Raw genomic sequence first — 27,755 nt, forward strand, 5'->3', positions numbered from 1 at the left:
AACGATAAATGGTTGATATTACTATCCAAACAAATTACAGCCATGACAGCTCTCAGTGTTTGGCATGGTAATGGATTTGACAATGTTGATATGTTTGGTCTTGGCGGAATAAATCTTACCCATAGTAGATCTATACAAGTGGAGCTGGGGAAGGTGGAGGGTTATTAAAAGCGCGCTGCAAACTGCTACAGCAAATTCTGACCAAGTAGTTGAAAGTTGAGCAGCGAGCTAATTGGCTACTGATACAGCAGGAACCAATCACCTGTGCCCTATAGAGAATGATGTGGTTGCAAGCAAGTTGAGTTAAGAATGAGTTAGGAATCAGCCTGCGCCATCTAGAGTTTCATGATAGAGCTTTTTATTAAAAATAAAACACTAAAATCAAAAATCAATTGAAACCCTAAAGAGAATTTAGGCATAACAATATTACAAAGTGCCATATGAAAAATTTATATTGATTTTTAGATTTACTAAAGATATATTTAAATCGTTAGTGTTTTTAAAGTTGAACTTTAAGAGTGTAGATGACAGCAAAGGCAATCTAAATGTAAAAATATATGAAATTAGCATAAATCTCCAACATCGACCGATAATAATAAACTAAAAATCTTTAAAATGGCAGTTATGGTACTGATATTGTGCATTTAATGTCTTTTTTTTTTACTGTTTTCGACAAAGTAGTGCACGATGGCTTTTAAGCCAGAGCGTATTGTTAAAGGCAGAGCTTTGAAGTCTAACTCATGGTTCACGAGCAATGGTAATTGTGTTTAAACATTTGTAAATATTGCTGCTACCTGCTGCATGTACAGTACTGTTCCACTGTCCCACACATCCACGATGTGAAGATGCGGTCACTTGCCAATCCATGGCGTCGTCCAATATTTAGGGTCATTTTGGCACAACTGTTTTGAAAGCATTGACAAGCACAGGGAATATTTTACTATTAATGAGTCTGAAAAAAAATTCTCGATCATAGATTAGGGAACCTGTGGTATCAAAACAGAATAAACAGCCAAATTTGCAAAAAGAAAAGCAGAGACCAAAATATTTCCTCCTGATTCCTTCTTCAGTCTAAACAGATTTTCATATTTTCCTTTGTCACCATATTGAGTGCATATGGCTTCTTTTGCCGGTTTCCTTTGTGAAGCTCTCTATGCGTGTTTAAAGACAATAAACCTACTTTTTGGCCTTCAGTGGGGTGGACAGAAATGTAAAATGTTTATTGGCAGAATAAGAAATATGATCTCCGGATGATTTCACGTCCACCTTTTGATGAATATATCCGAGTTTACACAATGTCCTGAAACAGCATTCGTGATGAATCATTACGCTGCTCTGGTATTCCTGTCCACATAATGTAACTGTTGTTGCTTGAGACAGAAACATTCCTTTATATCACCCACGCCTTTTCCTGTCTTTTGAATAAATCTCTGGGAAGAAATAATATACTGTATGGTCTAAAGAATATCGTAGCTACCGCTTGTTCCCAAATACTGGCTAATAGAGCACATTTTTCAAGGTTTGGCTAAATAATAACATCCAACGTTTCTTTAAACACCCGAATTTGACATCTAAATGAATAAACAGTTTTTACATAGATAATTTATTCATTCAACCTATAAGAACTAAGAAAACACATGTACATTGAGGAATGTAAAGTAAAAACAAAATGATTTACATGTAGTTTGTCAGCCTCAGATATATACTATACAACTTTACCAAAAAAAAAAAAAAAAAAAAGTATGGTGAATAAACTTGTATTGGAGTAAAATTCCCGCAGAAATGCATTGGTTTTGTAGGTGTCGTGCACATTGGACTGGAGGCACTATCAGAGTAATGCACTTTCAATACATCCAACATTTAAAAGATTTGCGTATTGAACAAAAATGTATTGGTGATTTTGACGAATCAACAGGTAATGTCGAAAATTTGCAAAATTCAATAGATAGTTCTAAACCCACTTCTTAGCAGCGAAAACTCACCTTAACTACCCAAAGTATCTAGTCATATTTGTCAGTAACTGAATGCCACAGAACAATCTATAAAATACAAAAGGGGAAAAACATCCTTATTATTCAAAATACATGTTTGTATAAACGGCTACAGTTCTATAACACATTCCGTGCCGGGGAATTCTGGCAGATTAAGTTCGTATTTTTTCTGAATGTCATAGGGCAGGAATCGTCCCGCCAGAAAATGTTTTCCCGAGAAACCTGTTGCGCACTTTTTGGGAGCTGTCAGAGAAATGAGAACTTCTGGATTTATCCCATCTTTGGCCGGTTCGTCAACATCCCAACCTTCAGGAAAAGAGAGATAGGAAAAGTGAATCCTTTCTCGCCATCACAAGCCACTGGTCATTAACTGAAACATAACAATGTTTCCAAATTCTCCCATATAGGAGGTGGAAAACTGGCCCGTAAAGATCATTCATCACAATGTTGTCATGTGGAAAGCGAGCAGCAAAAATGCAATGTGTCAGCCATCAGCTGCAATTTTCAAATAAGGTCTCCCGATGACATAATGGCTGCGAGTTCACTTTAGTTTTATTATTTGTCTGTTTTGCGAACACCTCAGGTCCAGTGCAACACATTTGCACATACAGGTCTCTGGGCAGGTCATTTATCAGAAAAAACTGGATTTAAAACAGATTTCATCACTCAAATATCCCTGGAGGTGTTAGAAACCCATTTCGCATACTTACAAAAATGTATCAACAATTTATTTATATATTTAAGTCTCTATTATTCGGTTTGACTTTTACAGAATTACGCATCATTAGCACACTAGTAGCTATTGACTTTGGTTTGTAATGTATTTCTCAATAATAGAATGACTATTTTGCCCTCTTAAAAAAAAAAATTAGTATTATATCTAGTATTCAGTTTGACTTTGACAGCATTAGGTAGCTATTAGCAAGGGTAGCTAATAGCTATTAGCCTTTGATGCTAGTAATCAATTGCTCAATAATATGATGAGTTCTGCACACTTACAAGATGTACTAGCAATTTTTTAGGTTTATCTACTCAGTTTGACCTCTATAGTATCTAACACACTGTAAAAAAAAGAAAAAAAAAGACTAATACGTTATGATATGACAACAACATATGTTTTTACAATGCTTTAACTCATCAAAATGGGTTAAGCAATTTTATATATCTTATATATTTTATGATAAGCAAAGTTATATATCATATATTATAATTTGTAAGTCAGTTTAATGTAATTTAAGTTGAAATGACTTAAACATCCAAGTTGTACTTAAAAATTTAAGGCAGCAACTTTTTTTTACAGTGCAGCTATTAGCGAATTAGCCTTGAAGGTGTTTGTTACGATCTAAGTAATCCATTTCTTATTAATATTATGACTATTTTGCTCACTTGCCCAAATGTATTTTTTTACCTAGTATTTGATTTGACCTTTATATTATTTATTTGCTAGCAAACTATTAGCCAGTGCAGCTAATAGCTATTAGCTAAAGTTAATGCTGAAGTAATATCTGTGCCACAACAGTGACCGAACTAGAATTGCAAAATAATGAAACAGGTTTTCTGAACCCTCAAACAACAGAATTTAGTATGAATCATGTTAATGTAAATTAATTTGGATGCTAACATATTTAGCTGCATATGGTTAGCTGTAATGAATTCCACAAATGAACACTTCAGATTTGTTAGCAGGTTTCTTGAGTGTGCTGATGAATGCTAATGAGCATTTTTACAGAACGTCTTGATAAGCTGCAGTCTGACAAAAATAACCATAGCATTTTTCTGAACAGATTGAGACTTTTTATGTCTTTCTTTTCCTTGCAAGTAACCACTCTATTTACTGAATGTCAAGTCATTTTTTCGTTGTGGCACTGCACAATACAGATGCCATGGGCAGAATTTCTCTAGAATTCAGGATGTGTGTTTAATGAGCAAATACCTGAGGGCACGTCCAGACTAACGATGGGTATTTTGACCTGTTTCAGAGTCACCAGCATCCCAGCATAGGGCTCCTTGACCTCCGTATTGTCGGTTTCTGGTCCCAGGACGGCGTCGATCACCAGATTGTAGGCATCATTTAACAGCTGGACCTGGTCAGTGGGGTCAGACGGGACTCGGTTAGGATTGACAGAATGTCCAGAAGAGTGAACATGACATCTCTCTGCCGGTGAGCTTCATTATTTAAGACTGGCACTCACCTCTGTCGGAAGATAGGACAGGAAAGGGATGTCCATTTTCTCGCACTGAACAGTGAAGTCCTGGTGCAAACCCTGAGAAGAACGCTTGGGATAGAAAATGGTGGGCTCATATTCCTACATGTGAGAGACAAGGGAAAAATGAGTTTCCATCCAGAACATCACTTTTCAGATTTCAATCTTTTTCTTCTTGTTATGTGATGATTAGCACATTGCCAGTTTATATTATGTCTTCATTTATTTTTCTCCCAGATTCAGACTTTCCATTTCAAACCATGAGACTAATAAAAATCAAATAAAACATCTTGAAAACTCTGATCATCTAAACAAAGAGTGAACCATTTTAAAATGTATTGTGTGTATATTTATATTAATTGTTAAAAAATCTGTCCCTAGGTTGTGAAAAACAGACGTGAAAATGTGATACATACATGAACCAGACGGTCACCGTGATTTTACCAAGTAAAACATGTTCCTGGATCGTCAAACAGTATTTTGTTGATCCTGGAACAAAATTCCTGTCTGAAAATCTAGTCCTAAACCTATCGCTACCCCTAAACCTAAAGTTATCCCTAAAATCAAAGGGAAATGATAGGTGAATAACAGAAGCACCTAACCCCGATTTTAAGCCTAAACTTGACATAGACTGTAAATTTGTCCCTCAATTCTGATTGGTTTATTGTAATGTTGTTCCAGGAGGAACATGTACTTGGAGAAAACTCATTCACCTAAACGGGACAAACGGTCTCCAAAAAAGCTTTTGTTTTTTAAAGCAATATTTTTTTCCCCTATGAATATGCAGGGGGATTTTTTAAGTTCATAAATCACATAACATAATTACCTCATAATTTAATTTCAGAAGAACATTAGTAGTGATTAATGTGGACTAAAATTTATGGTTTTAAACACCTCATTTGCTCAAAATACAGAATGAAGTCCACACAGCCTGGTTGCCAGGTAAATTCATTACAATCCTGCAGTTAAACTTAATGTATTTGTTACATAACGCTGGTACGGACACAAGAATCCACGCAGATGTACACCGGGAATGTATAAAACAGCTGCCATCATGTGATGACCCTCTATTGTTCGTTTTTTTTTTTTTTTTTTTTTTTGTTCCGTTCCGTTCTTTTTTTTTTTTTTTATCCGTTCCAAGAATCCCATAATGTAAACTGGCCAAATCCTAACTTGCCAAATTTCACTCCATCAGAATGAAAATAAGGATAACTTTAACAGAGAATACGATTATTAGACGAATACTGATGCTCCATATATCTAGCATCACAGAGGAGCATGGAGAAGTTGACATAAGGCATATAATTTTTTTCTTTTTTCTTTTGATCTGGAAATGTTGGAGCATATGCTATCCGCTAGGCAACAGATGCAATGATTCTTTCCAAAGATACACTTAAAATCAACATAAAAAGCATTCAGAAACCCATTTTACATTCATAATATTCTAAGTGAATATTATGATAAAAATTTCTGAGTAAAACAGGATTTTTAATGACAAAAAGGAAGTGAGGGTTGATTTTGTCCATTAGATAAAAGTGGTTTGAATATGACAGGAGGGGAAGGGCTGGAAAACAAAGGCCCTGTCCCCAATGGCACACTTCGTACATGCACTAAGAGGGTTTGTTGATGTCAACAGAAAGAAAAGTCATTTAAGAAACAGAGGAAGCTGTTACGTTTTAATGACCGATTACAACTTACTTTTAACAACTAACTTTGGAACAATGTGCAATGAATCATACACAATAATAGCAGAAAAGTGCACTAGGAAAGCAAATGCACCCTGTCAGTATCCATTTTGTCTCAGTGCCCTTTGGCATGGTGTTCTATACTTACAAATATACGCAGATGGCGGGCACACACCAGACCGATAGAGCCGTTCTGCTCAGGACCACAAACAACCAGCAGGGTGGGCTGCTTTTTATTTAAAGAGCTCAAAGGAAAAGCCTGGGGAGAGACAAAGGAGAGGGACACAGTTAAACAGGGCAGGGAGACGTCTCATATTTGCATTTGGAGAGGCAATGTTCATCACAATAACCCAGCAACAGTTACAACTATAGTAAAAAAGCTGTGGAGACATTACCACAGGCTGCAGGCTTAAAATAACACACTTTCTGACAGGTTTCTAAACTAGGCCTGCACAGTGTGTCCAACTCTACACACTAACAAAACTAAGTCTTTAAAATGTGAAGAGTGTATTATCTGTCACTAAACAGAATTGCTAAAATATGAATTGTTGTCTAATAGGTTTATATTTGCTATTGGTCAGCAAAAAACATAGCCACGCCCCAAATGCATGCCATTGGTTGAGCTGTTGCTATGCCTGGCTGGTCAGGATACTTAAACAAACAACAATGTTTTGATAGCGCCACAGAGCAAGTGTTTACACTCTTTAGGGAAATCAGACTGCAAATGCCGTACTTCGTCGTTTATGCATATTATGCTCTAAAACATTTGAACATTTTACATGTTTGCAGTCAACCTGAAAGGACATTTGTTACTTATCCACCTGATGCATATCTTACCATAAGGATGACGTTATGAACAGACTAATGAAGTAAAACCAACAGTTAAGGTAATGTGCCTGCTTTATTCATCTCCAATTAACCGTCGCTGAAATATGGAACCTCGGCACAACTGTGGGCGTAATTGCAGACTTCCAAGAAAGAGAAGAAGCCAGACGCTAATGAAGCTAATGGCACTTTGGAGAGAAATTATCAGCTGACATGGATGTTCCATTAGCGAGCCGGTGAAGTTTAGATTACATTATCATTGCTGGGTTTATTAGTCACCGTGCTGGGTGAAAAAGAGTTGAACACACGTCTGAGTGTGGAAAATGAACGTCTGTCTTCATCTGTTGCCATTTTGAGAGGAATCTGAGTAGAAAAAAATCCAATTGGCCACAACTGAGCTTGTCAATGAGGTTGATTATAGTGGGCAGTGTTTGGTTAAAGTAGCAAAGCTGTTAATTTAACTCCATTGTCAGTAGCGGAACTGTAGCTTAACTGTTCTCAAATGGATACGGAAATAATTTTCAGATATGAACAGATTTGACCAGAAGTCCTTGCATCTTTTTTACAAGAAGCATTCTGTCAAAAATAACTTATTTTTGAAGTTTTAAAGTAGCTTTCACAACACTGATAATGGGTGCGATGTAATTTTATCATTGCCCGCTAGCCGTATAGACATGGAAAGTAAGGTGTCTTAATATGCTGCCTAGTGGTCTCCTAAAGTAGTGAGAAACAATTTCCAGGCCTGTCTCATTGTCAAAATCAAATGCACTACAACATTCCCAACCAAAAAAATTAAAAGATGCAGAAATTCAATGCACCATAAAACCAGTTTGCATCATCTGATCGCAATCATGTTGTTGGTTATCGAGTCATCAATTTATCAAAATGTAATGGATTGAGTCCTTTGCTAGTGCTCGAATCTGTATTCATGGTATACTGATGAATAATTCCTGAAGACTCAACCATGTGATGTGGACAGTCAATTCACATGAAGCTCATGTGGGTATGTGTCGTACGAAATAACAGCCGCTCACTCCATCTCTGTTCTGTCCGTTTCTTCTTCTCTGGAAAATGACATGGAATCGAGTGTTCCTGTGAGCCGTAGCCAGTGGATTCACTGTTCATTTCTTTTACAGGTCTGCTGCAGCTGTGCTGGAATTCTCCGTCGTGTCAACTCCTGCCAGGACTCTGGAGACCGCCGCTCTGATCTGCTCCTGTTCGGAGCAACTCAACCCCTAGATTTCGCTTCCATGCTTCCAGCAAATGAGCTCTCTAGAGAGGGTCTTGACTAATTAGCCTTGCAGTTTTTTTACCCTCAACATGACATGCATGAACACCAGGGCTGTGTTTAATTCAGAATTGAACTAAGAATGGTTTTTAAATTTGAAGTAAACTGAGGAATTTGAATTGAGGAGTCTAAAGGATTCCAATTTGAATTTAAAACCGATTTAAAATGTAATGAATTGCCCATTTTGTGCTTGTGCTTGTTGTGTTTTGCACTTCGGGTTGTTATTCCACAGCACAAAGGTAAGATACAGATTTACGAATGAACCACTCGTTTTAAAATCTTCCCTGTCTACTGACAATTGTTATGACATCTGCTTCAAACATTACAATGCTCTTGATCATTTTCGTTAACTCTACAATAAGTAAATACACTTCACCAGTTGATTACTCTTTGACAGCGATGCCATAGAAATATACAGAGGTTCCTCAAAACGGAAGTTCAAAGACAAAATTCTAAGGATGGCTACGCTCCTGTTTCTCTGCATAAGGTCTCTAAGCTGTATCTCAATTCAGAGGTTGCATCCTTTGAAGGCTGGGAAGGTTGGACTGAGCGTTGGTAAATGAGATGTCTAGCCTATAGAGAATTGTTCTTGTCGTCTAGCAACTGTGACAGCTGCCATTGGTGAGTGACAGTATCGTTTGGACTGGACTTTTTTGATTTGAAGTTATATTATATTAAACTGAAGTTATATTAAACTGTCTTAAAACAAAATAGGGTTCACAAACTTTCTAAATGTGTTCACCATGGTCCATTTCTGTATATAATAAGTATAAACTATACATAATCGCATCTTAGTAAGATACAAGTTCGAATTTGCACCGCTTTTAAAAAAAGTATCTTTTTTACGTTTGTTTTATTGTATATTTGAGTAAGCTAAAACCCAATACTTGCGTTTAAAAGTGTAATTTGGCAATTTCTCAAAAAAAAAATCCTGTCATCACTGGCGCGCATTAAATTCTGGGGAAGGAACCTTAGAATTGGGACAGCCTTTGTGGGGCAGCGGAGACGCAATAGGCCTTTGAATGCGCCCCTTCAATGGATGCAGCCTCTGAAATTGGACGCAGCTACAGTGTAGAGAAGCACAGGAATGACATCAGAACCCGTAAACTAATTTGCCGCTGATTCCTTCGAGATTTTCCTATGGGGTTTTATAATGGGGTTTTTCAATTTATGAGTAAAATAAGATCTGTGGTAAACATAGTTTTGCCTAGCCAGACCTTCAGACTGACAGCAGAAGGTCTAGACTCCATAGCAGCTTTCATTGGCCAAGAACCGCCCTAGAGGCCGCAAAGCAACCAATCACAGTTCGTTTTGTTCTGCGTAATGTTTAGGGGCGTGGAAATGTAAAGTCGTGGTCCCTACAATAACAGACCGGCATGCATCTAATAAATTATTCATTCAAAAAACGTTGTGCAAGTTTACTGCAACAATGGTGACGTGAACTTCATATACTTTTGAAAATCCAGCGTTTAGTTGACCCTGATAAGCGCTCATTGTCACAGTTGTAAACATGACGGTGTTCTTCCATGAGGTGGTTTGGCTTCACGGCCAAACAAAACAAAACAAAAACTGACATCTAAAACAGATTTTTAGAATAAAGAAAAAACAAATTGCCTTTGTTTTTTTTGTGTGTGTTTTTTCAATAGCAAATTTCTACATATGTCCGTTTAGTCACATCTAGGTAATTTCTGTAAACAACTGTGTTACAATTTTCATTTATTCTGTTTTATCGTGTAGTCATGTTGAGATAAAGGGCAAATACAGAGAGATCACAGAGAGTGTCACGTCAGTCTGCATTTTTTACTCAACACACAAAGAGCGTTTCATGAGCCATTGTGATAAAAATAACTTCCTGATATCTAAAGCAGGGAATGATCACAGACATCAGCCTTGACGTAGCTCAACACCAAAGCCCTTATCCCCCGATGTAGACGGATGACGTTGATTTTGGCGTCCACTGCGGTGGATAGTTTGGTTGTGAAATCACAATGTGGTAAAATTCAACCAAGATTTTGTCCCCCTCACACACACACACACACTGATGTAATGCTTGTTTTACAGCTACTAGTTGGCATGTTTTCTTTAGCTGCAATTTATGGCGACCTCACAGAGGTCACAGCACAGGAAGTTTTGTTGATGCTAACCGCGGCGACTGCTGGTGACCGGGAGCCTTCGAGGGGTGGAAGGTTCAGTCTGTAAAACGCTTCTAACGGGGCTTGAAAATTCACACAAGCCAAATCAGGAAACAATTTTGGGCTTTAACCGACTCTCAGGTAGGTCAAGAGGAGCCCCGCGCTGCCTGTCAGCCTGACTGAATCCAGATGGGATGGTGACCGCAGTAGTCTGGTTTGGGTTGGCCTGGCTCTATCGGAACCCTTAGGCCGCCCTGAAACGTAAGGCCCCGAGACCGCCTGACTGCAGGCCGGCCACAGACGAGAGACTTTCAACACCTTCCATGATGGTGCATTGGATCTGTCACAAGGGGTTTTTAAGCAGAAGTTAAAGTGGGATTTTGGAGGGGGGTGAACCCTACTGGGGCTCACGGCAACTCGGCAAGATATAACATGATCCCCAAAAAAAGCAAAATCCCCTTTTTTGCAGCCCCTTTGCATGGAAGCCTGTTTCTGCCATATTGTTTCCCATAATTGCAACCTTACATCTCCCTATTTTTTATTTCAGAAATGATTATTTATATCTCATAATGTGACTTTATATTTTTACAATTGCGATTATTTTCAAGAACTGCAGCTATTTTTCTAATAACAACTTTTGGAAATCATAATTATGACATTGCTTGTAATTGTGACCATTTCTCATAATTGCACATTCAGAAATTGTTAGTTTATCTCACTTATCTTACTTAGTTTATCTCAATTTCTTGTAATTGCAAATTTATATCTTAGAAATTGTGACTATATCACAATGTTTCGCAATCGCACCTTTTTTTCTCAGAACGGCAACTATTTTTCATAATAACTTTCTGATACTCAATTGTGAATTTTTTTGTAATTACAAATTTATATGTACTTATATACTTTATAATAACCTAATTCCAAATGTATATATCACAATGTATCTTTATTTCAAAGTGTGCTAACTTATGGGCTGTTAGTGTGGTTTTCTAGCTGCACTACAGCTGAACAGCGGAGGATTCAGAGGGTGGTGAAAACTGCAGGCAAAATCATCGGGACTGTCCTCCCGGAGATTTCATCTGTGTACACCTCCCGATGTCTGCGTAGGACACACAACATCATGAGAGATCAGCTCCATCCAGCACACGGCTTGTTCCGCCTGCTACCATCGGGCAGGAGGTACAGGTCTCTTCAAGCCAGAACCACCAGAATGGCCAACAGTCTCTACCCCCAGGGGGCAGTTAGACTGCTGAATAAGAACTGTTCCCTTCTCACTCCCACACTGACTTAATATTTTCCAATAACTGTGAACTGGACTTTGCATTGATGCAGCACACATTATTACATAACAATTATACATATTCTGGTTAATAAGGACCCTTCGGCTCATATGCCCTGTTACTTGTCTGTCATATGTCACTTTGTGCTTTTTTTGTTGCTATTTTTGATCTCACTTAATCCGTCTATTATCCATACTATCCACCAATGCAATAACTGAACTGGACTTTGCATCGCTGCAGCACACACAATTACACTTGCTTTTCCTGCTTACTAATGATTCTTCGCCTCATACTGTATACTATTTTTCTTGTTGTTTACTTGTTGCTGTGCCCTGTTTACAAATTATGCCATTGTTGATCTCTTGCACTCTATGAAATTGCACTGTCAATTGTTGCTCTAAATGTAATCTATTTGCATCATTGCAATGACAATAAATTATTATTATAATTATTATTTCTCATGAATGTGAATTTATTTTTCAGAAATTGTGGCTATATCACATTGTTTTGCAATTGCAACTTTTTTCTCATTACTCCCAACTATTTCTCATAATTACGACTATCTGCAACTCATAATTGTGGCATTTCTTGTAATTGTGACTTTAATATAATTGCAAATTTATATCTTAGAAATTGTAACTATATCTCGCAATATATGTATCTATATATATATATCGACTATATGTTATGCAACTTTTTTCTCAGAACTGCAACTATTTCTCGTAATAAATTACTTTTTGCTACTAAATAGCAAAAAAAAAAATTAATTGCAAATTTACATATTAGAAATTGTTATTTTATAATAACTGAATTGCAAATCACTTTGTTTCTCATAATTGTGATTTTTTTCCGCAATTGCAACTTTTTCCCCAGAACAGCATCTATATCTCATAATTATGACTTCTTGATACTCAATGTGTGACATTTCCTGTAATCGCCAGTTTATATCTTAGAAGTTGTTACTTTATAATAACTGAATTGCAACTTTATGTCTCATAATCTCACTTTGCATTTATGACTTTGACTAACAGAATTCTTTATTTATTTTTTCATTTAAAATTTCTCAATTATCTTTTTTATTATTTACTCTGAGGCAGCAACACATCCATTTGTGATAGTACTATAATTGCTATAAAACTAGCAAAAAAGCACAAGATAAAATCAGTCAAAAAAGAAATGCACATATATATTATATGAATAAATATACTATATAAATCTTGTGCCTATTTTGAATCTAAAATGCTGGATTGCTATTCTGGATCGTTCTTCAACCCCTTTTCATAAGAAACCCCCCAGAGCTGCCGATGCGGTCAGACCCTCTACAGAAACAGCGAGATCAAAGATGTCCCACTGTTTTCATCATCACTTGCAGCAGGGCCTCGTCTCTTAAGAGAATTGGTTGAAGTTCGGCAAATGCAGACAGATGCTGAGAGCAGTAAATGCAGAGTTGTGTAAATCACAGTGATGCTTGTAAATACAGGATTAGAATCAGGATTTAGACACGTTAACTGCCACTTTACACTATGTGTAATTCATGCTCTCGTGGCGGACAAACCTTGGTGACGGCAATAGCGCAAGCATGGCCCCATATTTCAATCAGCTGCTGCTGCCCAAAGCGATAGTCCCTCAGGAGCTCCATCTCAACGGTCGCCACCTCTGTTTTACTATAAAAGACAGACAAAGAAACAAATTGCATTGACAAAGAGCTCATGACACGCACGGTATTAGCTTACCAGTGGGGACGATAAATAAATAATGTTCATGTTTTGGCATGAACGCTAACAAGTGCCAAGATAGAAACTGGGTGGGTTTGATTACATGGAAACCAAGGACTGCAATACACCACCTGACATTTACGTGTGTATTCTGAGCACATTGTATTAGACATGCCATCCATTCCAGGCATGGTGCCTCGCTGCTTAATGCCTGTTTAGCCGCACTTAGAGCTTATGTTACTGTGAGTTTAATGGGAGCACAACGTATCTGTAAAATCCAGGCCCTTACTTCACATCTGAAACACGAAGAGCCTTTCAGTAACCTACTGTACGGTCGTAACATCAGAGCCCTCTGCTGGAAGTACACAGAGAGTAAAGTTGTATAAATTAACATTAATGCATTATAAATGAACATGGATAAATTACCAATGAAGTATATTTATATATCCTATACTGATTAATGATGTAGAAATTGTTCATTGTTAGTTTATGATACTTAATGCATTAATGTTTACAAATATAATCTTACTTCAAAGTGTTAAAAAAATATATAATTTTTTAGTATAAATCCCTGCTACTTATATTTTCAACATAAGAAAGGTAATGAAGTGTTGAGGAACAAAAGCAGCCAAGTCACACAAAAACAGCAATATGTCAATGAATATTGACTGTAAATATAAACTATTAAGAATAGTTTTGGTATGAAATAGAGCTGAAATAAAATATAAATATTACATGGAAAACATAAAAATACTAAATTAACACAATGTAATGACAACATATGTTTTTACATTGCTTTAACTCATCAAAATAAGTTTTATAAGTTATAAAAGATTCATTAAAGTCATTAAGTCAGTTTAATGTAATTTAAGTTTAAATGACTAAAACATCCAAGTTGATTGTACTTAAGGCAGAAACTTTTTTTTACAGTGTAAAACTACATTTAAAATAGCTGTACAGAAACTAACTAACAAAAATAAAATAAAAACGGAAAAAATGTAAATTAAACCTTCTTTAAAGTATTAGTAAATACTACAGTACATGAATAATACTAAACCAACACCGACATGCGACATCATTAGGATTTTGCTGTTGATGGCTTTAATTTTCCTCAGAGTTTAATGTCCTCCATACCTTTCTGTCTTTTGCAATTGGTTAATGTAGTATTTCACCCCCGAGGAATATTCCACAGTGTTTCCAGGACAACAGGTTTGTTTGTTTAGTGTCTGTTGTCTGCTACTGCTTTAGGCACCAGAGGAACAGAAGAAAGAACTATTTACAAAAAATGATTACACATTATTGAGTTTTCTCAACTGTGTACATGAAGTTCTCTGGCTGAATGAGGCCGTTTTCATTTCAATTCAAAGCATTTATCTGCCACTCTCTAGTTCTCATTCTCTCTTTAGAAAAAATAATTTAGAGTTTTTCTAACAAAAAGTAATGAGCTCGTCGCCTGAACAATCTGTACGTGCTTGACATTTTTGGGGCCATGTACAGAGCCAATAGGGTCTGTACTACATCAGCCATATTTTTGTCTTTGGTCACTTAAAATGCAACAGGTCACCAAGTCTTTTCTTGGGTCGGCGATGCGCTCTGATCATTGCCGTAACCCTCGGCATGGAGTTTCCCAACCTTCTGGCATTTACCGTCTCCAAGAGAGCTCCACAGCCGTCAAGCCGAGTTTGCAGGGGGAGATTTCCTGGCGTACTGTGACACAGTGATATTTGTAAAGTTCAGCCGAGTCTAGCGCTTTTGATATTTCCATCCCCAACGACCTATTCAGGGAAATCCTGATGGCTGTGTTTCCAAAGTTCTCAGAAAGGTTCCAGGCACCAGAACACGGGTATCTCAACCCTCAATGTCGTAACGTTTCCAGTATTTAAAAACTGTTTCTGGCCTGCAAAGAAATCTTGCTTCACTTAATATCTCTCAAACATCAAAACACTTTAAATGCATTCTTGAGCCTTATTTGTTCAAGTTAGGCTTCTTTGTGGTGGGAAAACTGCAATAAGCAAATCTAACCACCAGGGGACAGCCTGGCCCAGAATGTTCTCCCAGCATCCAGACACCCATCAGTACAAATTGCAATATAATATTAGGTCAATTGACAAATATCAGCACATCTACACATAGCAATGCCATAAAAGAGCAATGCCTCTAACTTTTCAGTGAACAGTTCTAAAACGATTTTTTTTTCATAGTGTGCAGAACATTTTAATAATCTAAAGAACATTTTTTTCACTATAAAGAACCTTTTGTGCAATGGGAAGGTTCTAAACTTTTAAAAATAAAGGTTCCAAAAGGATAAGTGATGCTATAAAAATAACCATTTCGGGTTCCAAGAAGAACCTTTCAGTAAACTGTTGTTAAAACCATTTTTTTTCTCTAAGTGTGAATAATAATCTACATAATAATAATTTCCCCCTGGTCATTAAGCCGTGACCCAATTTGTTTAGGAATTTGACCTAATTCCTAAAAGAATCTAAAATGTGTGTGTGTGTGTGTGTGTGTGTGTGTGTGTGTGTGTGTGTGTGTGTGTGTGTGTGTGTGTGTGTGTGTGTGTGTGTGTGTACACATTATTTATATATACACCGGTATATATAATTTAGCTATTTTATTTTACAAAAATGATTGACACACACAATTACTTTACTTTACATACATATACATTGTAAGAAGATGACTAATACGGATGAGATAATAAATAACAGTCCCAATCTAGTTTTTGTTCATACAATTAAGTAAGTAAAGTGAGCCAACACAGTCATTAAAAAATATACAAAATAACCCAAAGTGAAAATAAAGGTCTAAATACCCAATACTAACATGAAACTGCTCCTGATGAATAGAATAAACATCATACCTGCGTGCAAATCTGGTATATGAAGAAAATTTTACTAATCTAAAGAAACACTTTTGTATAAATGTTCTACACTCTTAAAAATAAAGGTTCCAAAAGGGTTTGTCTTTGCAGTGATGCCATAAAAGAACCATTTGGGTCCCCAAAGAACCTTTCATTGAATATAGAGGAGTGTACGCTACGCTACGCTACGCTACAGGTGTATATATATTTGTAACAGGCCTTGAAAGTGACACCAAGTTTGCATTAGTGTCTCCTCTGACATTGCTATTCCACAGAGCTACGGCTAATTGTTGTTGATCACCCTTACAGCAAATACACACATGAATGCACAGCCAAATGAACAACAGTATCAGCCCAGAGAGTCTCCCTAATGTCCCCACGAGGAGCCGCGTTATCTGCGAGTCATGAATTGTGCTGATCAGCTGTAATAACAACTCGGCTAATGAGGTTGTTTACCTCCGGCCTGCTAGCTTGCTTAACACGAAGGAGAGCTGAAGCGGTTTCGCCTGCTCGTGAGAGAATACACGGACGTTTGTGCTAAGCCTTCATTTGCATAGCAGAAAATGGGGGGTACTTCTCAAAAATCCCCTTTTCCCTTGTTTTCTTCATTTTCAACCACTGTAATTACCTCAGAACACCATGAGACAGCTAAATAACCACCTTTCTGGTATAAATCAGTGGGCTTGTTTTGGGGGACCAGCCGCTTCTGACAAGGATCCGGTTTACAACTCAATGTTCTCAGTGAGGACCATTTAACAAAGGAAATGAGTGGGTGAAAACGATACAAAGGAAAGTAATGACTACAGGGAGCAGGAGAGTACACTGCTATTTGCATTGCCACCAAACTTAGCACATGGCCCCACCGGGCTCCCAATAATGCGATTGGTGGATAGGGGTTATAGACAGGGGGGCGGATAGCCTTTGTGGCACGGCTGACATATGCTAATTTATTCGACACAAAATCATTTTCACAGTGTCGCATGCACTATTTAATGACAGATGATATGCGCCCTGGTGTGAATGCTGCTATGAGCATTTGCTTACAATTTAATGTAACGTTTGAAATAAAAAACTAATAATCATGTCAACGTGCTCAGCTAGAACATGAAAAAGCAGGCTTTGCAAAATGCAAAGATTTAAATAGGAATTAAATGTGAAAATATCCATAGTGACCGCATAAGTGTCAGAAAACTACTTCCCAGTTCCCACATAACAGAAGTGTATCAAAGTTTATATACAGGTGAAACTCGGAAAATTAGAATATCGTGCATTTATTTCAGTAATTCAACTTAACAGGTGAAACTAATATATTATATAGACTCATTACATGCAAAGTGAGATATTTCAAGCCTTTATTTGTTATAATTTTGATGATTATTATGGCTTACAGATAAGAAAACCTTTTCACAATATTAAAAATTTTAATTTGGGGTATTCATAAGCTGTAAGCCATAATCACCAAAATTATAACAAATAAAGGCTTGAAATATCTCACTTTGCATGCAATGAGTCTATATAATATATTAGTTTCACCTTTTAAGTTGAATTACTGAAATAAATGCACGATATTCTAATTTCTAGAAAATTTTCAAGTTATATATTTTTAGTTTCCGTTTTCTCTAGTCAGTTTTTATTTTGCTCTTGCTTTTATTTTGTTATCTCTTGTCTTGTCTTGTGTTGCTCCTGCAACTAACTGAAATAAAATACTTAGTTATATTCTATTGTTTCTATTGTGTATTTCAGGTTATTCAGGTTTTTATTTTTTTCATTCAAAAGTGACTGACAGCATCTGCCACAATTATAAATTAACTTTTATAGATTGTAATCCCAGACAGTACAGGGGTTACTTAAAGGAAAGTTGAAGTGGAAAGCAACATCTAATGATGTTGAAGATCCAGGAGCTGAGCTCTCATGTTACTCTTAAAGCAATTAAAAACTTCTAAAAGGGGGCAACGCTCAAGCCCTAGCTGATTCCCTAATGAGTGCCTCGACTTCCTGTTGGTTAATGACATAAAAGCCAGTCTGAGGCACTGGAGTGGAGGAATGGTCACCAGGGCCCTGTGGACAGCTTGCATTGGGGCGAAGTCAACATAAAGGAACAGGGTGGCACTCGACCAAGACTGACGACTGGAAACGAAAGCATTTCGCCGCAATTTTTGGAAATGAAAGCATTCGCCGCAATTTCACGAATATCACAAATGGTTTAGGAATAATGAGAAACACAAAACAAAATGGTCCATGAGATATTTGGAACTTTTGCCATGTGAGGTAAAACTTGAGGGCAATGAATCAGAAATGTATTTTTAATAGAAAAGAATCACAGAAGTGGAGAGAACAGGAAGGGATTGTGAGGTCGATGTAGAGAAAAAGAGCAGGGTATGGCGAGCGATGATAACACCTAGTGTGATGGTGTCTGAGTCAGCGGACACGTTGGTTTCCAAAGGTAATTTCAGAGCCAAAGAACAGAGGAACTGAGCTGACACCAGCTTTCTGGAACAACTTCACAGTTCTTGGCAGCGAGGAGCCTGGATTGCCTGACATATGTTTAGAAAGGAGATGAAATATGCACGAAACGTGACAATCTTATCCTAAGATTAGCCTGCGTATGACATTAATCGAGCAGGGAAGTGTTATTTCACGAAGACAGAGAGCATATTTAACGTGTCTTGTGTTAACATCTGAAGAGGTACGTCTTTCCTGAGCCTATCCATGTTCGATGGACTACGTATTAAAAAGATAAACAAATGCCGGAACATACCATCTGCTCTTCACATTGTTCCATGGATGCCTTCCATTTATCCGCTCATCATAAACACACCATATTTTAGTCACACTTCCTCTATTCATCTCTGCCCTTATACCCACCCCTGACCTTTCCAAACATTTTCAGTGCAAAGTACAAACAGTACAACAGACTGTGTAATAGATCAGCAGTTTACCGTAACATGCGTTAGCTGCATAGAAAAACAGCTCAACACAGATTTGTGCATCTACACTACAATTTCGGTTTTAATTGTTAATGAAATTGTAAATTCATAACATTACCAACTATTTGGTAGTGGTAACTATTTAACGAGGTGGTGATTTCTTATTAATGTGTACGTTGTGATACATACGGAAACTTAAAATTTTTGGAAAAATAAGTAAATCTAGCCCTCAGTGGAGCATAAACAGATCGTAAAAAAACATATGAATGAGATTGTATACAATTTACTAATTCATACAAATTAGCCACAAATCGCAAAAGCATAAAACAGTTACAAATTGCATTGAAAGTGTGTTGACATTACAACTCATCATAATGTTGTTTCAGGAGCTCAGGTTTTCACTTAATTGTCACATAGACTGTAAAAACTAACACAACTGTTTTAAAGTTTTATCAAATATCACTAACTGCATTACCCTTCAAATTGCGCAAATTGAAATTACGAATTGAAAATAAGCACAATGGAAACACATCAATTTCGCGAAAGCTTCCATATATTGTAAAAAAAAAATTATGCTCGCATAAGGTAGTTTTTCAGGCAATTCGAAAAAATTTAAATTCCGCAAAACTGGAAACCTGGCCACCTGGCGTACATAACAGTCGATTAAAAATGGAGCGGTATGTTGGGACAGAAGACGAGACAGAGTTCTTTATTAAACTCATCAAAGACAATAGAATAACGGGAATAATTTATTTGGATTCTAAACCACAAATAAATGCCACAATTTATTAAGACCTCAAAGCAGATATGAGGGAGAAACACCCATAAACATCTAATTCGTGGCGCTCCCAAGTAAAAGGGTCTTTCATTGCCATTAATGCTTGGATAACACGCCTACGTCTTCTTCAATTAAAAATAATGTCTACCGGTAGTTCGGTGGCTGGAATATATGTGATACTAACAACATCCGTCGCCATGATTCTTTAAATGACTTACCGTGAGAGAAACAAAATTAAGTTTAGTCGCATAACATCGGTTAATGGAAACGCCATCATTTCGCAATCGTTTTTTATTGGTATTTAGAAAATATCGCAAAAGTTTTGTGCAAATCTGTAATGCAAACCAGGTTATTGTTTGGGATGAGTAAGTGGTTACAATAGGTCCAGAAGAACATCATCATCTTGGCTTGGTGCATGTAGCGTGAAGAGCATTTTCAGATCCCCAGTGCTAGATTTATGGTAGCAGTGGAGGCACAATAAACATCAGCTTGGACTGGTGACAGGAAGGCCAAAGAGACGAGGATTTGACAGAAATGACAGGACTAATGTCCCATAATGCTGGAGAATTATTGTAGGATTGGAAATAATCCAAGACATTTGCTTTTCACCCCCCCCTCTCTCTCACAAGGACCATGCTGATAGCAACCAAGGCCTGTAGTCACAATGTTTGAACAATGGGGGAAGTTGTGATTGTCTGATTGGTCAGTTTAATTATATCACACCTGGGTGTTAGTCACATGGTCGGGGGAAAGGATAAAAAGGGATTACAACTGTTGCTCTCTCTCTCTTTTCGGATGCTGGCCTGCTCGTGAGCCAATGGCTCTTTGCCTTTGGCTCTCTCTCTCTCTCTCTCTCTCTCTCTCTCTATCTCTCTCTCTCTCTCAGGAAATATTTTACGTATGCTGGGTACAATTAATGGTCTAAGTTATTATCATATGCATCTATTTTGTAACCATTTCAAGAGTATAACCTTAACCATATTTTGACTTGCATCTAATTTGTAACTATTTTAAGTGTAAGCATAACTTTATTTTGTCACATTGTATCATTAAACTGAACTGAGTCATATTAAAACGAGATGATTGGATATGAGAACATGTGTCTCATTTAAACAAATTACTTTGCGAAGCGGAAAGACTTGAATACGCGCGTCCTTCACCGGCTGGCCGGAAACCGGAAGTTGGGCCGATCAGCCGGGTCTTACGATTAAAAAAATGTTTGCCAATACTGTAATGATACCCATATTGTAGGTATCATCCTTCCCACTTTTGCATTATTAAATGTTCACCTCCGCTTTTGGTCAAAGACCAAATGTTTGACCCAAGATCCCTCCCTCATTATGCATTTCAACTGTCCACTTACAGTAGGTGTAAAGGGATCCAGGCACCCCTGAAAATGTATTCAGGCCTCGACCCAGCTGGCCATCTCACTGCACAATGACTTTCATCTGGCCAGATGAACCGGTAAACAACAGCCGGCTACATCGGTGCTTAAATCTTTTTTTTTTCTGAAGGCATGAAAACAAGGAGCTACTCTAATGCCTCTAATGGATCATGTTTCGACCATTACTCTGAGAAAAATCGATAAACGGGTCATGGGCATCGTCTGAAGTCTTATCGCTGACCAATAAACTCATCTGCACAACACTTCAGATGGGCTTGTTAACTCGATTTTAAAACCCATTGCTGAGGCGGCTCAACTTCCCCTCCAAAATGACAATAATACATCAACTGTTCCATTTTTGGAGCTCTGGGAATCTGGCGGAGAGCATGCAGCGCATGAACCTCTTCAGGAACGGGCCTGTTCCGCGGCTAGTCAGCTCTGGGCCGGCTGCCCGTCTCCATGGAAGCGTTTTTGGTGACACGGAGGCTTGATTTTGATGAACTGCATTTAGCACCAAGGGAGCGATTACAGGAGATCTTCATTTGGAGGCTCGACTCAAAGACCCTGCGGTCACGTCCACCCGCTGTAAAATACGATCTTGCATGATAATGAATGCTCCATCGAGGGATGTAACTTTTTAACACAGGCCGTTTAGTTCAAGTAGACCAGACACTGAAACACTGAGCAGCAGTTTGGTTTGCCAAAGATGGAGAAACCACGAAATGTAATTAGCAACCACAATTTAGGGCTTGAATCCATTCGTTCCCTTCAACAGCATTACATCAAAGTGGAACTTTTTCGATGGTCATGTGCTTATGTAATTATGGCCTGTGCCAGTTGGCAGTTTCTCAAGTAACTGTGCCCAGCTAGATATATATCGAGAGGACCACAGGAGACTGTGCAAGTGGAGGAAACCATGGTAACAGAGCAAGTCAGGTCACCGAACCGACGATGCCAGCAGACAGGTTGAAGGATGTAGATAAGAAAAAGAGACTGGAAATAGCGCAGGTACAGTCCTTCAGGCCCAATTAAAACCGGGGTTTGACAGCAAACCAGGCAAATGAAGAAAGTGAATATTCAAGCGTTAGTAACAGCTGGGATTGGCCATAGATATGGTTTAATAAAATGCCCTGTGGTTATTTTCTATAAGCATTCAAGTGTAATTTAACAGGCTTAATTAGGGGTGATAAAACAACTCTGACTGCCATCTGGAATAATCCAGGATGTATGATGGGTCATTATACATGAATTAATGGTGGGGTCAGGACAATTTCAGGGTTAAAGTGTTACCTTTTGGCATCTAATGAAGAATATGCTTTGAATATGAATTACATTTCACGCTTCACTGCTTTCGGTGTTCGAAGCATGAGAGCGATAAGAAGCGAAGTTGCGTGAATATGCATGAAGTGATGAGCATGCGCTACAAGTAATTCGTACGATATGGCGAAATGGTAAGAAATTGTACGGAGAAAAAACATGTACGACTATAATGAACCACCCAAACTTTATCCAATCCAAAAAATTTTGGGATTTGTTTCGTAGAAAGCAAGTTGCATGATGATGACATCATGTGATTTTCGCAATCTCGTAGAAGTTAGTACTTTGTCATGAAAGAGTGTTAGATTACATTGCTTAGAATAGTTCCAGGGCAGGAAGCAGCACAAATTCGTCCTAAAGAATTATGCAATATATTTTCATTAGCATGCTGCCTTTCATATTCTCGGGGGATGATTATTATTTCACAGAAAAATGAACTGGAACACAGAGCTGTGAATGGACTATATAAGATAAATAAAGGACAGCAGGAGCAGCTTCTGCATTTCCGCACAGACCTCAAGTGTTTCCTCAAGGAAAACTCAGATACATGACAAGCTAGGTAAGGCAATGCATTATAACTGACCCCAATCTGCCATTGCAGTGCTATTTATGTAGTGATACTAATATGCTCTTTCTCCGGGCTTGCTCAAACAACAAGTGTCGTTACAATGTAAAACTTCCAAAGATCTAAAAAGTAGTCATGTCACGATACATATGAATGTCACAAAAACATGTCCATCTCACATTTCACCACAAAATCCAAAAGAAAAGAATAAGAAATGATTTTGCGTAAAGAAATTCATATCATGTCTTGTGTAATCGCTCAATCAGTGTTTGAAGCACGGAAGGACGTCAATAAAACAGCTTGTAAACAATGTTTTGTATGTATTGCACGATATATGAACATGACCTAGATGATTTTTGGTGACGCGATATATTGGCCATTATGTTTGCACCAACATTTTGCAGATTGCGCTGCCTCTGTCGTCTTATTTGCTCTCCATGACGGAAGCGATATCGGGGCTCAGGCAGCCCAGAGCGGACATCGACAGGTTGAAAGAAGTGACATACCACTGTTTCGGTGCAAATATAAACATGACAGAGCTAAATGGTGCACGCTCACAGCTAGCGTTAAAGCCGTTTCAAACGGGATTTTTGTATTCTACTGCATGCAAATGTGCAGTAGACGGACGTGTTTGACCGTCTTTTGCAGCATCACGTTCTTTCAAGTTCTTCAACTTCAAAACACCTATAAAATGTTACATATTCATTATATATTCAATATTGTATGTATGCTTGAATAAAACAGTCAAGTTTTTATGACAGTGAAAAACGAATTGAAGTAGAAAGAATTGAAGTGTAATTATTAAGTTAGTATTACTTTATTATTATAAAAAACTTCCTTGTGTGTGATTTAATTGTTTGTAGGCCTATACAAATCAGTTTATTTTAACATTCAATATTATAGTAGAATTATGTACTAGCTGACTTACTGTATAGTTAAAGCATTAGTTGAGATTTTTTTCTTGAGAAAACGATACTGTAGGCTACATGAATTATTAATGTAATACAGTATTGATTTACTGTAAAATAGAATTTAAAAAAATTCAAACATTAAATATAGGTAATACAATATATTCTACCATAATAAAGAAACATTTAAAACAATTTATTTAAAATAATTTATATAATATATTATTTGCATGACAATAATGAGAATTCGTTTTTTTATTTCAATCATAAAATTTGCATAAGCACAGCACAATAAATACTACTATAATACAGAAATATTTAAAACAATTTATCTAAAATCTAATATATTTTTGCATTAGTTATTTTTTTTCTATTATACAGTAATAAAATGCTAAATTGACTAAACTTAAATGGCTCTAAAACAGCCTTTATTTGAGCAAAATATAAATTCTTAATATTGGTTATACTTTATTTTAATGTGTCCGTGTTACAGTAATTATACATTTAAGTACTGAGTAATAGTAATTAACATGTACTGACTTACTAAAGGGTTAGGGTAGATTGGGGTTTGATTTAGGGTATAAGTTGCATGTAACTATGCCTAATTTATAGTTATTACTTAAGTAAATACATGTGACATGTCATGTGTAACAAGGACATATTCAAATAAAGTGTTACCATAAAAAAAAAATCCTTTTGATTTTGGGGAGAAATAGGACCTGGACATGTTTTTTTTCTATTTATTTAAATGTTTTATTGGGTACACTTGTTAATAAACTGACCGCGTGTTTTTGACAAAGTGTCTCTTAATCTGTGAAAATGTTCTTCACTCAAGTAAGGATCAACAATTTGTTCAATCATCCTGACCAATAGCGTTGCTCCAGTCCTGACCTGTCAACACGAGCCAATGAGAGTGCATCCTCTGAGATTCTCTCTCTACTGACCTATCATTGTTCTCTCCTCATCCTGTTCATCCAGCTCAGCGCTCTCTTGCTCAGGACGCCCATAAACTACATTGAGACTATGCCAGAGCATTTAGGCAGGGGTCCATGTCCTCATCTGGCTCAACCGAGAATCACAATTTATCCTGAAAATAAGTCATGTTGACAACTGTCAATATAATACTCCAGCTTTGTTATGTTGACACAGCCATCTGGCACATGGAGAATGTGTGCTCAGATGTTCGCAATTCGAATTTCTATTAAGATAAACGCGATAAAAACATCTTGGTTTAGACGGTTTCATAGCTTGTTTACCTATTCAGAAGTCTTTCATACAGGAAACAAGTATGCTATCAAGCCGTGCTGAATAAAAGCTTTGTTCCTCATCTCTGGCATTCTGGTGTTCCCCTGTTGAGAGCATCTCAAAGGAAAACAAGCTTGCATTCATATTCCATCATCTGATTGCATCGTGTGCCCGGAGTCCAATTCATAACTTTTATAGACATCTTTAATGGAGATTAAAACAGCGCTGGAACTAGAAGCCCATTCAAGGAAGGACATTCAGTTGAAGTCAATATGAGATTGAATAAATTATGCCATTTTAAATGGACAAAGCACTTCCGTAACTATGAAAAATAGTTCACTTGAATATAATAACACTAAGCAGTCGGTTAACCTGAGCATGTATACTCACAAATCTGGCTATCAAAAGATGGAGACGGGGGACAGAAGCATTCTGGAATAAAAACATCTAATATAATGATAATAATACAATACATTTAAAATTCTATTTTACAATAATAAAAATTATGCAGTGCTGACTATTACGTTTCACGTTAATGTGTAACATTTTCAAAATAGGCAATACCTGATAATAAAGCCAATAAGCTAAAACCTTCTTTTGAAATAAAGATAGAATAAAATATAAATATTAGATGAAAAAGTTAAAGTTGAAGTACTGAAATAACTAAAACTAAATCACTGAAATAAATCATAAATTAAAGATAAATAGAAATGACAAAAAAAATGATAAAAATGGCAATTGCTAAAACTAAAATTAAAATGGAAACTGAAAATATATGAATAAAAGCTATAAATAATACTAAAATAACACCGCTAACCACTAATATCTTGAATTAAGTCTGATCAAAAGTTGACAGATTAATACAGAGAGTTTGGATATTTAAGAATAGCACCTACAATTACATGAGTTTTTTCACTTGAAGCATACCAAAACCTGCAGCTAAACACTTTGCAAAATGTTGCGGTAAGGAAAAAAGAAAAGAAAAAAGGATAAAAAAAGACACCTCTAACCAAGAAGGAAAAAGACACGCATAATTGGCAAGAAAATCAAATCCATACGAACAGTAAAGCTAAATCTCCCAGGCAGAATAGAAAGGATATGACTAAATCCGAGGAGTGATGTTATCAGTAGACTGACAAGGAATGAATAAAAGAAAGAAAGAGAATGCTATTTTTTCTTTCAGGTGCCCTTGATAACATTATTACAGAAATGTCAAATTTACTTTGTGCTTTCCTTTCAAATAAAGCCCAAACACTAAAGTACAAACCAAAATATGTACTTCATGGAAAGATGATGTTCTCAATGATTTTGTTTTCAAATACTTTGGTGTCTCAAAAAACTGTGCCAAGCAATAAGCATTAAAGTATCTCAATTTGTTCATTCTAGCATAACTAAAGTGTAATATCCCAAAGGTCACGTAGTGAGACATTTTGTCACTTTTATGAGATACTAATGGGCTGCTGCCAACCTTGTTTATTGCTGTTTTTTTCAGAGGGCTCTAATAAAGAGAAAACAGGATGTATAGCTACTGGCTCACACAAGAACATGAGTCTATTATTGCCTAAACCTGGATTTATTTTATTTTTTTTACACACAGAGATGAGTTAAAAATGGCTGCCCGGGGCTGGCAAATCCCTGTCTTTTTTTCCCATTGCTGGAACATCACTGAGGAGACTCATCATGGAAAATGTGTTGTGCGGGAAGCATAAGCAAGCCAGCTGCCAAGATTCCGCTACCAAAAATGTTGTAATTAAACAGAAATGGATATTTTTATATATGGTAGACACCTTTGCAGCTCTGGTCTTGCAAGTTGCTGACAGCATGCCCAGCTAGTACAACTATGTTTTAAAAACGCTTTGTGAAAAGCTTGTCATTACAAAATACAAATAAAAAACATTACAAAAATGTTGAAAATTAGACTGAATGTATTTTTTCTCAGTACGTAGCTGCAGTTCAATCTGGTTTTTGTAGTAAAACTGTTATATTAACGCTTTGAGGCTACCTCCACAACACCTCTACTCGATTGTATACATTTTTCCGTCTTACTTTTAAGTGTGGCTTACTACAACCAAAATGTGACGTTAAATGCTTCTGAGTGATGCTGCTCCAGTCAGTAGCGATGAACAGATAAATGACATCTGCTTCAAGACCTCCAGCAGGGTCATGTAAATATATTCTTCCCAACACCAGGGCTGCCGAGGGCCACCACATGTTGATTGTTGACTGTGATTAGCAAGAGCGCTAATCAACAGAGACCGCTAGCGGCCTCGAGAGCAAGTCCCCTCTCACCCTTGGACACGGTCAGTCAGATCACAAGACAGCAAGCTGCCTTTGGGCTGATTCACATAAAAAATGCAGTTGATGAGATTTAAACGCCTGGTAAAGGTCAGTGATTTCTCCTCTAAGAGCCTTTTTGTTCTGTCATTACAAAAAAACAAACACTTAGGCCTACTATAACAACAAGACATGTGTTAACCCAACAGCACTTCCATCTTTTCAGCTGTTTTCAATGGTAAATACAGCATAATTTGTCCATATACTCAAATTCATAATGGGAATGGTGGTCTGTTCAAAATGGTCAAAAATGCAGAAGTATCGGAGATAAAGAGATGGAAGGGATTACTTAAAATATGCCAAAAAAATGGCAA

The 27,755-nt window shown here is 37.1% G+C and overlaps 1 protein-coding gene across 3 annotated transcripts in view; it reads right to left on the bottom strand.

Annotated features, from left to right (window-relative positions):
• Positions 1-800: 800 nt before the first annotated feature.
• Positions 801-27,755, bottom strand: part of yjefn3 (YjeF N-terminal domain containing 3) — a 37,325-nt gene continuing 10,370 nt past the window's right edge. For all 3 annotated transcript variants that reach the window (XM_079594033.1, XM_079594032.1, XM_079594031.1), the window contains 5 exons: positions 12,961-13,069; positions 6,029-6,139; positions 4,184-4,297; positions 3,925-4,075; positions 801-2,297 (listed from right to left, as the gene is read on the bottom strand). In XM_079594033.1, coding sequence (XP_079450159.1) covers positions 2,101-2,297; positions 3,925-4,075; positions 4,184-4,297; positions 6,029-6,139; positions 12,961-13,044 — 657 coding nt within the window. In that variant the 5' untranslated portion in view covers positions 13,045-13,069 and the 3' untranslated portion in view covers positions 801-2,100. The remainder of the gene's footprint in view (positions 2,298-3,924; positions 4,076-4,183; positions 4,298-6,028; positions 6,140-12,960; positions 13,070-27,755) is intronic.

The sequence above is a fragment of the Phoxinus phoxinus genome (assembly GCF_949152265.1).
Source record: "Phoxinus phoxinus genome assembly, chromosome: 20".
Lineage (NCBI taxonomy): Eukaryota > Metazoa > Chordata > Actinopteri > Cypriniformes > Leuciscidae > Phoxinus > Phoxinus phoxinus.